This window comes from Berghia stephanieae, chromosome 5, assembly GCF_034508935.2.
Source record: "Berghia stephanieae isolate SIO BIC M18660-M18661 chromosome 5, UCSD_Bste_1.3, whole genome shotgun sequence".
NCBI lineage: Eukaryota > Metazoa > Mollusca > Gastropoda > Nudibranchia > Aeolidiidae > Berghia > Berghia stephanieae.
In genome coordinates, this window is record NC_088364.1 from 80,134,742 (window position 1) to 80,153,690 (window position 18,949).

At 37.3% G+C, this 18,949-nt stretch overlaps 1 protein-coding gene across 6 annotated transcripts in view; it reads left to right on the forward strand.

The window, feature by feature from the left end:
• Window positions 1-18,949, forward strand: part of LOC144973680 (centrosomal protein of 112 kDa-like) — a 108,889-nt gene that overhangs the window by 28,237 nt on the left and 61,703 nt on the right. For 4 of the 6 annotated variants that reach the window (XM_078916455.1, XM_078916458.1, XM_078916457.1 and 1 more), the window contains exons 3-4: window positions 12,973-13,194; window positions 15,950-16,016. In XM_078916455.1, the coding sequence (XP_078772581.1) occupies window positions 13,095-13,194; window positions 15,950-16,016 (167 nt within the window). In that variant the 5' untranslated portion in view covers window positions 12,973-13,094. Of the gene's footprint in view, window positions 1-12,960; window positions 13,195-15,949; window positions 16,017-18,949 lie in introns of all 6 variants that reach the window. The other 2 variants (XM_078916456.1, XM_078916459.1) reach the window with 1 other exon arrangement.

Sequence of the window (18,949 nt, forward strand, 5' to 3'; positions counted from 1 at the left end):
ATAAATAGACATTGGGTAAAAGTAAGCCGAGTAAACTACGGATATAGTCGGTGTTAGGATTGAGTGAGTTAAGGGGCCTCACATTGATATTTCGAAGGGCAGGTGTTATGTATTCCGGTTCTTTCGATGTTCGGCTTGTCACAAATCGTAAAAAAAGGTATTTTAGAAAAGATTGACATTTGTTTGTAATTTGTCTTCTTCCCTTGATGGTATTTAAAAACCCATGCTTTCAATATTTTCTCACCCCTTTTCATATTTCCCTCTCCTTTCCCTCATGTTTGCGCCCAGAGCCTGCATTTTGTAGAGGGAAAAGTCGTGCTTAACAGACGTGCACTATTATTATTATTATTATTATTATTATTATTATTATTATTATTATTATTATTATTGTTATCGTTATTATTATTATTATTATTATTATTATTATTATTATTATTATTATTATTATTATTATTATTATTATTATTATTATTATTATTATTATTATTATTATTATTATTACTATTATTATTTTAAATATTATTATTATTATTATTATTATTATTATTATTATTATTATTATTATTATTATTATTATTATTATTATTACTACTACTACTACTACTACGACTTCTACTACTACTACTACTACTACTACTACTACTACTACTACTACTACTACTACTACTACTACTACTACTACTACTATTTGGAAGGCACATCCATCGGAGTCATTGTATTTTAAAGGAGAAAAGGAATCATACCTTCATTTAAGATTATTAACGTTGAGTTGAGACATTACCTTGTCTTTCCAATTCCTCAAAACATCGAATATTCTTCTTCTTCTTCTTCGTTCCTCTGATGGACATCTATGGCTGCAGTCCGATATCTGCTATGAAGTCTGTGGTCCGCTTAAGGTCCTCAGCCTCACTATAGAGCTTTGTGTTGAGTGTTGTAGGGGTGACCCAGTGGTTCGAACGTTGCACGTTGTATAATGGGCAATCCATAAGCACATATAAAGTGGATATATTTATTGATTTAAATTTAACGTCCAAAATCACGCCCTTTATTAAAAATCGCTTCAATGGTTTTATTGTGGAAGAAATGAAATATGTGACCCATCGTCTCAAAACGGTATTATGTCGGAACGAACCAGATGCTTAAAAGCCGAAGTAAATCTTAAACTGGTCAAAAATATAAATTGTTGGCATTAGCACCCTAAAATACGGTATCCATTCTCTTCAATAAAACATACAAACTCAACACAAGTCTGATATTTCTGGTTATTAATTCAATTTTTTACATCTTAACCAACCCGACTTAATACCGTTTTGAGGCGAAGGGTCACAAATATTCTTGTCGAAGCCCATTGTTTGGTGATTAAACCGAGTAGCTAGACAATAACGGATAAGAGCTGTTAATTTCTATGCATATCAACAACTCTTTATAAACATCCAATTGGCTGTCTGCCATGCATGCGACAACTATTATATTATGATATGATCAATCTATCCATTTATCTATTCATCCATCTATCTGTCTGTCTATCCATCCAGCTATCCAGCTATCTATCTATCTATCATTCTATATATATATATATATATATATATATATATATATATATATATATATATATATATATATATATATATACATATATATACACATATATATATATAATATATATATATATATATATATATATATATATATATATATATATATATATATATATATATATCCATCCTACTTTTTTATCTATCTCAATCTATCCATCTATATTTTTTAGTCTATCCATCCATCCATCTATCTATCTATCTATCTATCTATCTATCTATCTATCTATCTATCTATCTATCTATCTACTAAACTATTTATCTATCTATCTGTCTATTGATCGATCTATCTTTATTAATTCATCTGCATGTCTTAATTACTATCCGTCTGTCAGTGTCACAATCTTTTTTACCTATTTTTATAAAAGGAAAGCTTTTACTGCACGATATGCATTAAATATGCTCAAATCGCTTTACAAGGGGCTCCAAGGCAACAACATCACTTCAAATGTGGGGCAGTGACGTGACAGTTGTGATGCCCAATCACATTTTTTAATTCGAGAAAGACAAAATAATTTCCGATGAGGCACTCACTTTCATAAGGTCTTTGGTTTGAGCGGCGCATAGTTGAGTCCTTGGAAAAGGCTCATTACTCACATTCTATCACCGTACCCGTGTAGAATTAGTACATGGCCGTTAACGGCCTTGTCTCTGTCGGGAAAAATATTGTAATATCTTCCAACAAGCGTCATGTCAAGTCCTACATGTTAAGTGTTGCTGTTGGCAGGGGACCTCTTGTAAAACGCTTTGAGCTCGTTTAGTGGACACTGCTCTTTATAATGTCAAGTTTTTAATACTCAAAATCCAAAGCCAAGTATTATACCATTAGACCAAAGGGGCATTAAAGTGTCCATTCATCTGTCTTTTCATCTATATAATATTATTTTCGATTGCAAAGTAGTCCTTCATTCAGACCCAAAAGACATATGGTCGGGATCGGGCCTATAACGCCAAATTGCAACTTTTAAAATGAGACGCTAGTCTATCGCGAAGTACTTTTCGCTCGGCCTAACCGCTGCTTGATGCATTTTTTTTTTTAATCTCTCGGAAGCACATAGTGCTAGGACATTTTTTCTTCAATTTCGTCCAGTCTTTGTTACTACTACTACTACTACTACTACTACTACTACTACTACTACTACTACTACTACTACTACTACTACTACTACTACTACTAGTACTACTACTACTACTATTACTACTACTACTACTTCTACTACTACTACTACTACTACTACTACTACTACTACTACTACTACTACTACTACAACTACTACTACTACTACTACTACTACTACTACTACTAATAATAATAATAATAATAATAATAATAATAATGATAATAATAACAAACGATAGATCCTTATAGTCCAAAAATATGGCAATTTGTCATTTGGCTACATTTGCTACAAATTATAAGACTACAATATTACTTTGATAAATGCAAAGAAGAACTACAACATACAGACTGAAATCAATATCAATTGCATGGAACCATAGATCCAGGAGTGTCATCCAACTTTGTTCCTCTACTTTTCCACCATCCGTGTTGTTTTGGACCTCCCTTTCTCCTTCGTTCCGCTGGAGTGCATCCCAATGCTACTATAGAATCGTTCTTTTCCCATCTTCCTTAAAAAAAAATAATTGAGATTTTATATATCGCAATGTCCACTTAACGTGCTCAAAGCCCTTTATAAGGGGTCCCTGACCAACAGCATCATTTAACATTCAGGACATGACATGACGCCTGTTAGGCGATAGTGCAAATTCTTTTTCGGACAGAGGCAACGCTGTTAACGGCCAGATACTCATTTTACACCTGAGTACGGTGAGAGAATGTGCGTAAAGGGCCTTCTAAAAGGACTCAACTATGCGCCGAGCAAGGCTCGAACCCAGGACCTTCCGATCCGAACGCGAGTGTCATACCAATAGACCACAAAGCCGCAAGCATATCTGCTTCTCACCACCCACTCATTTTTGCTTCTGTCAATTCCAGAACCCTCTCATTCTTTACATAGTGTTGCCATCTTTATAGTCTATATTCCGTTCAAACCTTAATTTTTTTGGAAAGCCTTCCGTTTCCTTTCCCTTTCTTTTGTTAGCTTCCGAGTCTCGGAGCTATTTAGGACTACAGAAAGGTCACATTTTTTAAGCAGCTTAACTCACTCAATCCTAGAGATTTTTACCACTTTCCAAAATTTGAAAAAAAATATGTAATAAAAAATGAGCTTGTAAATAGATATTTTTATTCCACTACCATTGACGTGTAAATATTTGACCGTTAGTTTTGAAAATAGACAATAATTTGTCTCAGAAAAAAGTGTAATAGATAGGCATGTGGTAAAAGTACCCCGGGTAAACTACGGATAAAGTCGGTGTTAGGGTTGAGTGAGTTAAACAGTTTGGTCCTCTTTATTTCTTTTTTTTGCCTTGTTTTAATTATTGGTTTTGTCCATATATAAATTTTCTACGTAATTATTTTATTAGTGGTCTTCTTTCTCCTCTTTCTTATCCTATTCTTACTTCCCTCCTCCTCCTATCCCCTCCTCCTCCTCCTCCTCCTCCTCCTCATCATCATCATCATCATCATCATCATCATCCTTTTCCTCCTCCTCCTTCTCCACCTCCTGCTCCGCCTCCTCCTTCTCCTCCTCCTCCTCCTCCTCCTCCTCCTCCTTCTTCTTCTTCTTCTTCTTCTTCTTCTTCTTCTTCTTCTTCTTCTTCTTCTTCTTCTTCTTCTTCTTCTTCTTCTTCTTCTTCTTCTTCTTCTTCTTCTTCTTCTTCTTTTTCTTCTTCTTCGTTTCCTCCTCTTCCTCCTCTAATTCTCTTTTCCCCTCTTCCAACACCTTTGTTTTTACCCCTAAAAACCTTCTATCTTATTAACTGCACTTCGTTGCTACGACATCCCCATACAAATATAAATAAGAGATTTACTTTTGACGTACGTTATCAATAACCACTATTCCTCCGCCCACATCATACCAACCCTTGCCATTTTTTGTATTCTTTTATAATAAACACAGGTCACTATCAACACTTACAAGGTAAACTGGAAACAAACAAACCGGCGCCAGCTCCGCTCCGTCTTTCCCTGTTCTGAATTCTCCCAGATAGCGGCTTCTTTTATAGACGGCCACTTATTAGTGGCTCATTTCTCCCGTCAAATTTCTTTAATCCTCTACCGTTTATAGGGGATTAACAAAGACAACTTTCCTTTCAAAACCTCGATCAAGAATATTAACTTTTAATCCCAAAGCAAGCTATTTTCGTGTTACTTGTCAATACCCTCTTTTTAACTCGCTGCTTTTGCCGTGACGGTAATTGTGTGTTGTGAATTGCCTCTCCCCACGTTAAATGAATATCAGGAGACGTGCGATATATTCTCTATACAATTAACAAATGAATAGGCTGTGATCGCCGTTCGAAGTTTGAAATTTTGGGAAAGTAACTTTGTATTACATACACACATTTAACCCAGGGATCTTGCACTGCAATGAAATAGATTTAAGTGGTAGAAGTTTTAATATACGATTCGAATAAATTTAATTTCTTGCCTCCCCTTCCGCTCAACAAGACTCACGAGTGGGGCTCTTTATTCAACACTCAATAGTGCAGCGTCAGATCTTATTATTTGCGACGGTTTCTGTTTCTATAATTAGAAATTATGGCGGCAGTCAAGGACGGACATCGAAAGAACCAGGAATCAAAGCAGAACTTCCCTCAATAGCAATCCATTCGGAAGTTAATTTTGTACTTTGCTGAAGTTGGTAGAGTATTTTAAAATTCGTATTTCGTTTCTAATTTGCATACGACTATACATTTATATTCAATACTTGTAACATCCGAGAATAGGTTCCTGGTTCCAATCCCTAGAACAACGGGTGACAAACTCATAAATGAGACATAAGTTAGCTTACATCAATTTCAATTTTGTATGTTTTCACAACTTTCTTTTGACATTTAAGACATATTAAAAACGTTTTAAATGGTTCGTTTTAAACTGTATAAATAAATGGATGTCAGATTACCTCTATTTCGATTGGTTAGAATAAAAATGAAGTAAATTAATAATTTAAAAATGGGTTCATACTTTTGAAGGACTGCGCAAGGACAAAAGGCAAAGCTTCACGATTTTTCCAGAATTCACACGATTTACATATGATGTGTTAAAACGATATTAAAAGCCGTACGGGTATTTCAAAAAAAAATGTAGATGCTATGGTGTGGACTCAATAATTTTTTATTTACCTCTCCGTGGAGTTTCTTCGTCATGGTTATTTCACGTTGAGGGGATTCATTTATGAATTGGTATCAAGTACCAATGTTGTTTTACTCCACTTTATAATTTATTCCGATGACGTCATTTTCGTTCTATATTATTCTCGTATTGCAGTCGTCTTAAAGGTGCGCGTGATATCTCAAAAAACAAAAAAAGTCAATTGGTATGCATGGAAACAAATTGTTTACCAATCTTCTTTGTGACAAATGCGCTAAATTTAGTATTTATAGATATGGTACTAGTTTATAGATTTTGTTTTGACATCACATTTAGTGTTCTCATCATTATATTATTATTCCATATTTTTTTTTGCCGTCAAGTAGTATCAACATTATATTCCATATCTTTATATAAGGAGGGACGACCTTTGAGTCGATTCCGGGTGGGTTTTTTTTTTTTTTGATAAACAATAAACACCCCGCTCTCAATTTACACCTTTTTACATCGCAATGGGATATTTAGTTCTAGCTTTGACAAATTCCAACATCCAACTGATATTATGCCTTTATTGAAATAGGTCAGTTTCCTTTAGGGGGAAAGAAATCCATCAACACCTTTGTTAATCCCTTCTAACATATCTTCAATTTCAAAATAGCAGCCGTAAAAGTTCTTCCGAATACATTAACAGTACAGTTACCTGAAAGGTGTTCATTTTAAAAGAAGGGAGGGATTAATACTCCCTTTGGTCAGTCTGCTACCGATGGCACTTCACTTTCTACTTGGCCTTGTGTACATGTTATCCAATTAAGTTTGTGAGAGGTTAATGGTTTTAGCTACTGGTCATTGGTCCATGAAAAGCCACGCATTTAACTCTCTTAACTGTAATCTGCACGGACAACTCGTTAGCTCGTTAGCCCATTGACAAGTCTTTCAGCAAACCGTCAAAACGTTAACTGGTGGTGAATCGATCGGGAATAATATACCGACGTCAAAATGTCATCACAATTACTTAGGTCTACTCATTCGAACGATCGGAGTTTTCTTTCGTTGGTGAACCCAACTATTGGTCCTGGCATTGACTTGTGTTTGATTTACCAAACATCTTAAACAGTGCTAGATATATCACATTGTTTTCCGTGTTTTTTGTTTGTTTGGTTTTTTTTTTTTTTTTGGGGGGGGGGGGGGGGGGGGGGAGTTGGATGTTTTTGGTTTTTTTTTACAATCGGCCTTTAGATTATTTTTTTAAAGACTATCCATCTATTACTTTTAAATATTAATTGAAGTTGAAGAGAGAAAACAGTTAGTAGCATCCAATTTACTGTTTACATTTTTCTTTTTAAATTGTTGTAAAAGAAAAAAACAAAACAAAAATACAACAAATAATTTCTATATAAACATAGCTACTCAGTTCTTTGAGTTGTGTGTCGAGAGCTTTCCTGGTTGTATCTACGAAATTGATTTCTTAAAAAATTTTTAGCACGTACAAGATGTTCCATGTCATAGTATTACAGTTATTGGTCGTTTTCACATATTATCTCGTCGCTAGTAATGGGCGGAATGAAACCGATCCCATAGTCTATGACTGTGAAAGGAGTTTATAATCCGTCTCGGTATGTGCATGCACGCACACCACGGGTAATTCACAACGATTGGTCTGGTTTGTGAGTTTTGTATATATATTGACTTTGTCGACTCGTTATATACTTCTCGTAATAGGAACAAAAGCTGAAGAATGTCCCGTAGTTGTATTAGAAATGTGATTATTTCTCATTCTAATATGGTCGTATTTGGAGAAAATCGCATAAGTGTCTTTTCAATCTCATTCATTTTTAAAAAATCCGTTATCATAATAATTTATAACATCGAATATCGCAGGATGGTAATGACATGATAGTGTAAAATCTTAGTGCTTAGGTTTTAATTAAGATTTTTTTTTTGTTTAAAAAATGCAGCCATATACGATATAACACTAACTGGCAAGCTGATTGAATGAAATTTTTCAAATTCAAATGGAGAACTTCACTGAAAGGACATTCATTCAACCTGGATTACTATGGAACTCATCACGTTATTTCATAAAATGTTTGGTTAAGTTGTCGTTTGGGTGAGTCTGTAAAAAGATGTCTATCTGGTCTAAAAAGCACGAGGAACTGGCCAAACTGGCCCAGACCCTCCAGGACAGGAACGTTCGGACCCGTCGTCAGTTGGGTAAACATAACATCGGCACTTGGCCTGGGGATCGACTGGGATCGTCACGATCCAAGAGTGACAGCAATCTCTCATCGAGTTGCAGATCTGCTAAAAATGAATTCCACGACTTGTCACTTGGTTCTGAGGATGACTCGTCGGCAAGGCTGCGGATCGATTCTTTCAGTAGCGGAGATTCGGCGATAAGTCCTGATTTTACTCGTGGTAGCGTTTTGTCCCCGACTTCCATTCTCAAAACATCTTCCCGTGCCTTGAAGACTAGTTCGGATTCTGGAAAGATTGATTGTTTGTCATCGTCGCCAAGAAACCTTGATAAGAAAGTGACTTTTCTCTTAAGAGCAGGTAGTGATGATAATTTGGAATTATCCAAGATTAATACTCAAGGAGATAAGCATTCTGTAACCAAATCTCTGAACAATGGGAACAATATTGACAAAGAGACTATTTTTAGGTATGATTCAAATTTCAATGACCACAACAGTGTTAAGATATGTGATGGTAGTGTCGATGGTGTAGGAAATTTGCCTAACTCGGAGCATGACATCTCAAATGTAACATTGAAGAATTCTGATCTAAATTTGAAAACCAACAAGACTGGCGATGGATTAAATATGTTTCATACTGTTGACAACAAAACTCACATTACACCTGTGCCATGCGAAAGTAAGGAAGATATAAATAATAATATAAACCCAACTTATTCATTTGTCAGTGATGTGCGTCAACAAGATGTGGCGTCACCCTCAAACAAACTATGTAGCGATTCCCCCGTAGTGACTGACAATGACAGCGGTTCTAATGTCCACACAGATAATAGAGTTGTAATGCCATCGTCGGAATCTCAGAATCCACTGTCAGCTTTTGAAAATGAATTGGATACAGGAGAAAAAATAAAATCTACTTCTGGAAAATCAAGTTCTGTTGCAGCTGACAGCATAGACAGTATGAATAAGACTGGTATCAACTCTTCTACTACACTCAATATTAGCGACGATCTAAATCTTTTGCTTATATCTCTTCTTACGAATCATAAGAGAGAGAAAATACTGGGAGATTTAAAAGAAGAACAATTAACAAAAGACTGCAGTTCAAAGTGCAATAGAGATGCACTTGGTACAATGTGTGTTAATCCCGTATTGGAAGACGTTCGAACAGACGGAGAAAAGTTTGAACGAGCCTTTGTGAGTGAATCAAACGTGATGGAACTATGTAATGGAATACATGGAGACGAGATCTCTGTGTCATCTGATGTTATGCCGAATTCTATATCCACCGAAATAGGACACGGAAATTGTGCAATCGATACATTAGAAACCACCTATGAGGTGGCAATGCCATTGCCATCAGTCTCAACTCCAACTATAAAGAACGGCACTGAAGTTGTAGTGTCTTATTTTCCTGCGTCTGTTGCAGTCTCCATACCACAAAGTTTTTCGTCCCATTGTGATGATTCTGCTTCCTCTCCATCTTCTATCACATCCATTTCATACACACCCACACACATTAATGAAGTGCAAGACAAACATTCACCTGTTTCTTTCATTGGTTTAACAAATAATCGGCCTCAGTCCATTACCCCGACTGAAAATATCGACAAAGTCGCAGCGGAACCGGCAATAAAAGTGTCATCTCCCACGATTACTTACGCAAATGAGCCTGACGGTAGAAATTTAAAGAATACGCCCTATATTCCGTATTCCAACAACTCTGATGGGCATGAATTTAGCGATTCATTTTATTCAAATTTCTCAAAGCCATTTACATCATCTGCAATGGCTGATGTTCCCCATTCTATTCCAGTCCATGTTATCCCACCTAATGGAACGGCTGCGATGATGCAGAGTCCTGCTTACGTCCCGTCGATGACACCCAATTCCGATACCGGAAAAATCTTAATAAATCACAACCCATCCCCAACTGTTTGTTTGTCACCGATAAAGACTCACATTTTACCAGACGCAAATTATGTTTTAAATTATCATACAGATAACCCTCTTCCATATCATCATTCGTCACCTACGCAAATGCCAATTGTTACGATACCCTCAGCAGCACAAGTTACACCTTCTTCCTATGCATTTGGTGTTTTGGCAACTCCAACAGTCTTACCTCACCAAAGTAATTATTTCTTTCGTCCTTTGATTGCCATTTCTGAACAAAGTAATTACCAATCTAGTCATTTCAATGAGCCAATAGGCCTGGCTACTGGTGGTGTGATGCGTTTGCACTCACCTCTCTTTGCACCGCCCCCTTATTATATTTATAACACTGATGGTCAGGAGACTACTCCATCGAACCAAAATCCGCCCGATAATTTCAACCTATTGGATGCTAAAAACAAACCAAATGTTCAACCCATCGGTTATCAAAACGATAATTATCTCTTAAGAAACCAAATGGACCTGGGCTTAAATAACATAGCGAATTTAGAAACTGATAAAAATGTAAACCAACGTAATATTTCCCTTCAAAATGGCGTTACAAAGAACAATATTGGTAATTTTCATGAGGTCGAAATTACAGATACACAACCAGTTGATGTGTTAAGCTCCGATTCTTTAGTTGCCTCCAAACAGTCTGCTAATGTTTCTAACACGACAATGCAGACGACACAGGCGATTCGGAATCACTCGAATACCGTTTATTCTTTAGACCAACCTCCCTCATCTATAATTTCAGAAGGCAATGGAACGGCGGTGAATGCACCCTTAGCAGATATTTTAACTAGTGTTTCGTCTCAACACCAAGGAACGTCTCCCAAACAATCTGAAAAAGTGGATGTAAACTCACTGACTGGCGGTTCTGACGAATTGTCACAATCAGATTCAAGTGTCAAAAACTCGAACCAGCGAGGAGAGTCAGAATCTGAAACCCCATGTGAATTAAATAATGATGGAAACAAATGCGATACAACCAAATACGATAAACAGGAAGGAAGCGATATTTTTACTTCGGATAAAAACACTCGTGAAATAGACATTAGTAATGTTGCAGTCCATCATTTTGACAGATCTAACAATTCTTGTCAAAGTTCTCAAGAAACCATGTCTCAGACCGACCGTCCTGGGACAAGCGAATCTGATTCTCACGTCTGTCGTCATGGTGTTCCTCCAAGCAATATTGATATTCATGTCCACCCTACCATTCATATTCCTGCAACTCAAAACGAATCAACAGTGAATAAGTCTCATTCCACGCACAGGAAACACAGAAGCTCTCGAAGACCTAATCATATGGCTTCTCACAAGTCCTCCTCATCCGCAGACGATTCGTCATACAGATCTTCAACGTTCAGTGAAGATATGACATTGCGTAATTCTGATTCAAGGAGTGGTCGGACAGTCAGTACGTCTAACTCGAAAAGCCATTCCCTTTCTGAAAAAGATTACCAGTATATGATTCATAAACTAGAAAAACTTGTCGAATCAGTGCAAAAAAGAGAAGGTTTGGAATCAAAGATGTCCGGGATTTTATTAGAAATAACAAAATGTAATTCTTTGTTAGAAAATAAAAATGGTATTAGTAAATTATTTCCTGTTGTCAACTCAAGTGGAAGTTCAGTGTCACATTCAACCAGAAGCATTGTTAGATCGACTAAAAGCATTACAGCGTCAAGCGGTTCGAAGCCATCTTACAATGAAACTTCGCTTTCGGAGCCCTCTGCACTTGCTCTTTTTCAAACATTGAAATTATTCAAAAATATACATGGTCATAACGGTGCTAAAAAGAAAAAGAAAAATGGATTGAAGGATAATGAGCACCAACGATTACTCCATATGCTCGACCATTTCGAAAGTAGACTTTCGACTCAGCAATTAAAAGACGTCAAACACGACTTGCACGACTTGGCTCGGGGTTTAAAACAACAAATGAAATCCAACAGGATTGCTGTTCGCGATGAGATCGAAAATAGGAGTAAGCTTTTTACTTCTGAACGTTTTACCACGGGAAATATAACAGATTTGAAACTGGAGATGGTTAGTTTGGATTCTGGAAGTGATCAGGTGTCCAAACATAATGCGGTTGAGGGGAAAAAAGTCGAGCATCGTCCAAACCACAAAGTTTCTGAGGGGTTGAGAGCAATGGATAGACTAAGTGTCGTGTCTAAAAGAGACAGCTATAACACAATGTCAGCTAAATCAAACGAGAGCATTGTCAGTCCAGCATCATCATTTAGAAAAACCTCTAAGGGAAAATCTAAAAGAATAATTTTAGAAGACAATGTTATATTATTACCACAAGAAACAACAAAACCGATGAAATGTCTTTCGCAGCCACTCCCTTTGGTTCTGCCAGGTGTTCAAAACATTGAGACGTCTTTCCACCAAACCATCTCTAGTAACCAACAAGCGAATCCTGATCACCCATTTACACAAATGATTCGCTTTCTGTCGAACAATTCATTGAATCCTTCTGTCCAAAACCCATCATGTTGCGAGGATTTGGAAACTCTTAATACTGGTGTAAGTGTAAATGTGCCTGCAGTTTCACCCAACAACGGCGAAGAAACTTTCCGTTCATCGTCGGTCAATGAATCCGTCAACTCCCATGGCACGTCTCAGAGTTGCTTTGGGAATTTAAATGATGAAGTTGAAACAATCCAAAGCAATGGCAGCACTACGAATTCCTACATTCAAACTTGTGGTGTTCAAAAGAATGACAAAGAACAAAAATTAGACGTGCACAATTCCAAATACGAAAGTAGTAAAAACTGTGAAGTAGACATTAATCAACACACTGAATCTTACATGAAAAATAACAATGACTCAAACTCCATCGGTTCTCACGATTTACAGTCACACAAATCCGATCACCAACATTTAAACGCTAGTAAAGATATCAAAGATGACAAATGTAAAGACATTCAATCGCCCCCTTTCATTTCTAAACCTCATATCCTCCCAACCAAAAATTTGGAACTCCCTTGTAATTCTCCAGAGTTGATTTCAGCTTTTATCCCAATTCACCCTGCATCAAAAAGTGAGAGCCAAGAAATCCCGTCAGATTCGACTGAGGACGTTTCATCAGACGTCATAGAGACGCCTGGAAGTGACGTCACCAACCTCGCCGGGATGGACAGCGACAGTCATCATGGCTTCCAAATGGACAGGGAGTTTGACAAACATCTTGCTGACATGAAACCTCACGTCCTTAAATTACCTCATAAAGCCGGTAAGCTTTTTGTCTTATATATGGATAATGTCTTGTCTTGTTAGGACCTAGATTATTTCAAGATTTACTTCCAGACTCTTATCGGCATGTGTTCGAATCGGAAGTTCTTGGATTCGAGCCTTGCCCGGCGCATAGTTGAGTCCTTGGAAAAGGATCTTTACTCACATTCTCTCACCGTGCTCAGGTGCAAAATGAGTACCCGGCCGTTCAGTGTTGTCGGTGTCGGAAAAAAATGGAATATCGCATAACAGGCGTCATGTCTCGTTCTACATGTTACGTGTTGCTGTTGGTCAGGGACCCTTTGTAAAGCGCTATGAGCACGTTTGTTGATATAGCCCTATATAAAAGCCCAAGTTATCCACTATCACCCTATATTTCATTGCATCGGTATCATTTAGCTATGTGGTTAATAAAACACTACATCTTATTCAGTCAAACTACGTGTGCAACAACTGCGGTAGAGACTGCCATGCAAGGATTGGTCTGCTGAGTCACACCCGTCGTTGCTCTCAACAGGACTGATGAGACTAAAGCCATACAGGGCGCAAACCATCGTCTCTTGAGACGGAAGGATGCCTACCTACCTACCTACATCTTATTCAAAATTTGCTATCCAATGATTAGGCAATAAAGAGGCAATTAAGTCATGGTGCTCCGACTACTTATAATTATTACGAATGAGTGACCTTGCGATTACACGGCCAATCCCGCTTATTATAAGTAACAATATTATGGTCATAATATTGTCAGTTGGGGGTCCAGATAACTCAGTTGGTAGAGTATTCGCTTCACACGCAAAAGGGCGGCATCGGTTACAGGTGAAGTCGAGATTGTTTCTCACTCCTGTTCACACGGCAGTGATTGGGTAGCTGGGTCTATTAAATCTGGCGGAAATTACTTTGCGATAGACTAGAGTCATATTCAAAGGTTAACAAGCAATTGCTATTGTCTTTTTGCGCTATGGAAACTGGGTTAAACTCCGGCTCCATGGGCCTTATAACTGAGTGACTATTATTGTTTCAATTACTAATGTTCATGTCTCCGTTCTTGGAAATTGTTTACTATGTATCAGATTATAGCAAATCTTATATGGTATTATATAAATATGTATATTGAATTACAGTCAGCATTATGAGAGGATACATTTATATCTCTTCTGTACTGTATGCACTTTTATGCAGGTCTGATAACCGGACGCAATTCTGGACTTGGTTTAACATTGTTGTAATGGACAACTTTTCACGTTGGTTTGAGAATATTCCCAATACAACAATGAACCTATAACAATTCATTTTATCAAACTCGTAAATAAGTCCTACACGTCACTTTTGTCCAATCTTCCACCCAATTTTTCACTTCCACAAACGCCAAACGTTATCGCCCAGGGATCGACACTAGCCAGCCAAACAATGGTGAAAGTGGCTACAACATGGATATTTTCAAAGTATCCCCATGCCCGTATTTAATCAAACTTGTTGAATGAAGTTCTGTGATCTCGGATTCCTGTCTACAAATACTCTCACGCCTGTGTCGGTGGAGAGCCGTGTCTTTATCATCCACTCTGTGTTTCCGTACAATCCCCCGGCTTTGTCCCGCCACTTAATGGAAATAAATGGACAAATTGTGATATTGATACCACGGTAATTAGAAACGGAAGCATTGCAAGACTTTGTATTGGCGACAAGACGAGTCTATGAGCGATCTCACCATAAATTATATTATTATTATTATTATCGGGCGCTGAGTATTTTTAATGCTTGAGTTATTAAATTTCGCCCCGTTCAGAGTTCTTGATGTGCGTTTAAATAATTTTACTGATTGTAAACAAGGGAGCACGATCACTGGCCGTAGAAGACACCGTGCAATGCTTTGAATAATGTATCTAGTGGACATTGCTAATGAAATTTAAATATGTAGATAGAAGATAGACCCAGGGGCACTATTCAAATATAATCAAAACAGATTAAATGGACCTGAATACAATTAACCAGTAGATGTTTGACCAATCAAAACACAGAATTTGTGACACATCTTCACACGTGTTCGGACAAACATAGTTGGTTGTTTATAAACAATAACGTGAATGAAATCGACCTTTCTCTAATCATTGTTATTGTTTTCATACCGCCAAATGGGTGATTAATTATCACACGATTTTCTCATCATATGGTAGATATTTAAGTTTACACATAATTTTCTGTGTTGGTTCTATTGATCAAGCGGTAGAACAGTGGATAGTTGCATTATACTACTAATACTACGTCCACCAAATTCGTTTAATAAGCGGGCAGTCTGACACAGAGATAAGGCCATCGTAACATGGAGGTACTGTATTCGACACCGGGCGTTTGGTTCCTTCTGCGTTCATCTAGCCCAAACTCATTTTACAGCACTGTTCTGTGGCTAGCTCGTATTTTTAGGAGGTGTTTGGACTGTTTGTTTGTTTTTTTAATTTTTTTTTAAAATCATTTTTTTGGGGGGAGGGGGGGGGGGGATCCTTTGAGATAGACCCTAAAGACAACGATCCCCATGAGATTAATTGAAGGAAAATGTAATTTGCTTATTTCAATTTCTGAAATGAATATCGTTCTTTCAATCGTTTGAACTGAAAATTAGACAACCGTTATTTGTACTTTTTCTATGTACAGAATCTGTGTTTGGTTTTTCTATTTTGTTTTTGTTTTTGTTTTATTATAAATCCCAAGCTTTTTAAAATTCTAATAATTATCTCGTAAATACTTCTTCACCCTGACAGATCGACAGAAGTGTGCTGTTTGGATCAAAAAGCTCTGTGAACCTCAAGGATCATCTTTATCCGCCAGGTAAGCTAGGAGAATTGCTTTTCCTCATTTCTCAACATCCAAAGAGTTATTATGACGTTTAAATGCCAATTTGTCAAAGTGCGGAGGTACCTATTTCATTGTTTATCTTTTGTTTTGGCTTTATCCTGTGGAGTTTGGGCGGGTTTGTGATCTTGTGGTATGACTCTTGCCGTTGGCTCTGTAGTAGGTCACTGGTTCAGGTCCTGCTATGGCGGGGCAAACCGAGTCTTTAAAAAAGGCTTTCCACTCACATTCTCTCGCTGCACTCAGGTATAAAATAAACACCTGACCTGTGACAGCAATATTCTTATTGAAAAAAAACAAACTACTGCAACATCGTTTTACAGGCGTCATGTCTCGTCCTACATATTACGTGTTTGCTGTTGGCTTGAAACCCCATGAAAAGTCATTTAATCACATTTAGTGGACATTGCGCTATATAAACACTCAGGTTTCAGGGATGATTTGTTTTTGGTATGAATTATATTAGGCTTTGCAACGTATCCATGGCAAGTTGATCAGTTATATGGTGGGTTAAGATCTGTAATAATAACAGCATCCAATAATGGCAAGAGATGAAGTGAATAGAAAAGTGCCAGAAGACAATAGAGAATACAATTTTTTTCGGCAGTTGATGGGGTTTGAACCCGAGACCTTATTGGTACGACAACTCCGCCTGGCCGGTGAGAGCGTGACTCTACCGTATGAGCTATCCACGAACCCAATAATGGTACTTTGACTTCATGTTTCATGATCAAATGTGAACGAAACCATTGAAATTTGTCACAGAGCCGCTTGAAAGGCACCAGTATCTCAACTATGTTAGATAGCACATTCAATTCCCACTAGTTTACCATCCTGCGTTTCATTTCTTCCCCCAGCAGAACACATGGAACCATATTTCCATTTGATACAGTATAAGTCGTCTATGAGGTGCACTTATTGTACAATTTGTGTGTTAAAATATTCGTCATTGTCTATTACATCCACTCATTTACATATGAGTTGAGTTGGATAAGTGTGTGTAAAATTCCTTACATAAGGAGCCAACGGTGTTTTTTTAAAAATGATGTTGCTATCTCTATCCCCCAATCGGGCACTGGCCACGATTAGCTTCGCTTGATTTTTGTAACATGGCGAGACATTGCACAGCTAAGCCACAGATCCCGCAATTCAACAAAACAAAAGATCACTGCATATTTCTGTCCGGCATGGCCATTCACCCCCCCCCCCCCCCCCAAACCAATCAAAAGCAAGCAAAATAATATAAACACATCTACATACATGTACAACGCTTACTTCATAAAGGGGCAAGCGCTTGTCATTCGGCATTATCCAAACCCGTTTGTGATCCGTGCTGGTTTGTCGGGCCTAATTGCATTTAGAGCTGTATGTGAAGGGATCAGGGCTGATTTGAAAAGTCTTCCTTTTGTCTCCGTGTTTTGCGAGGCGGAGCTCAGGCGTAAGGTTGGACTGTTAGTATCAGACAAATCCCATTTGAAATGGCCATTGTTTTGGGATACGTGGTCACAGAGCCGTGAGCATGTGTATTCGTGCCAGCCACTTTGGAGGTCTGGTTAGCAGGACTTCTGTCAATGTTTGTAGCAACATCAGAGTAAATTCTCAGATACAATCAAATGTTTACGAATCTATTTTTTTGTTGTTAAGTCTTAATCGCAATAAGTCCTACTTCATGACATTAGTAGCAGACCTTTTAGAGCTTTCGGCTCCATGGAGCAAGAGGTTGTCTGGTTTCTGAAGCATCAAACGGACAGAGGAAAAAATAAACATGAACTTTTTATCACGCAGTATTCACTTGATATGGGCAAAGCGCTTTTAAAGACGTCATACGCCTTGGTGGGGTTTTTTGACCTCCCATAATGTACAGGAAGTTAGTTGTTGTGTAGTCTATTCCCCCCTATAGTTGTTTTCATAGTTGTTTCTGTCTTTATGTTAGAATGGGATTTCTTTGTTTTGTCCTGGCCCTTGCCAGAGTCCATGGTTAAGAGGGAAACAGTCAAATGTATAGTCAGTTTTGGGAGGTGATATTTTTTTCATGGTAAATCATCTTTCTGTTTCGTACTGATCGTTATATCTTTGTTTTGAACGTATCTTGTAAACGTTTGAGTGTGTTTATCTTAGTGGGATCCTGTGTTGGTGTCTGGATTCGATTTTTAGGTGATCTCAAACCAAGTACAAACTTTGATCTACATCTGTTCCCTATTTGAACCAATACCCTTTTGTCTTACATTGTCTTGGGGGCTTTTGTTACAACACTCGAATTTTTTTTACTATCTCTTTTTCTTCCTTTTTACTGGCGCTGATATGACCTTATTGTGTCTCAAGCGCCGTAAAACCCTTTTAAACAAAAGCAAATGTCACTCAGCAACCAATTTCCCATTTTCATTTTTTTCTGTTTGTAATTTCTGTGAGAAATAAAAATCATGTAATTGTTATACGATTAGTATTGACAACAAAAACAAAAAAGGAAAAAGAAAAAGAAACTAATAATTTTTAATGTAGAAAACAAGAGAGCGATCTTGATCATGAAATAAAGTACGATAAATCTCGTTTCTGAAAAGTTTAGCGTCGTGAAGTGGAGGGAAAAGAAGAGCCAATTTCTGAATCCAGATTAGGTACTCTATTTTGGTCAACACGAATACCATCTTAATTCTAATCTGATATTGTAAAATAATAAGTGAGAACGAACGTTAAAATTTTATTGGGCATTTCAATGGTTGAACAAGCACAATACTTCTTTTTTGTCATACAAAAAAAAAAAAAAATTAATTAAAAATAAAAAGAATATGAAAGTTGATACCTTATCTACCCGTGTAGTGTATGTGACATATTATATTTGTTTGCAATTATAGAGAATCGGTTCCACAAAGTACTATGTTCAGATTCAACCACTAACTCATATATCGAAGCTT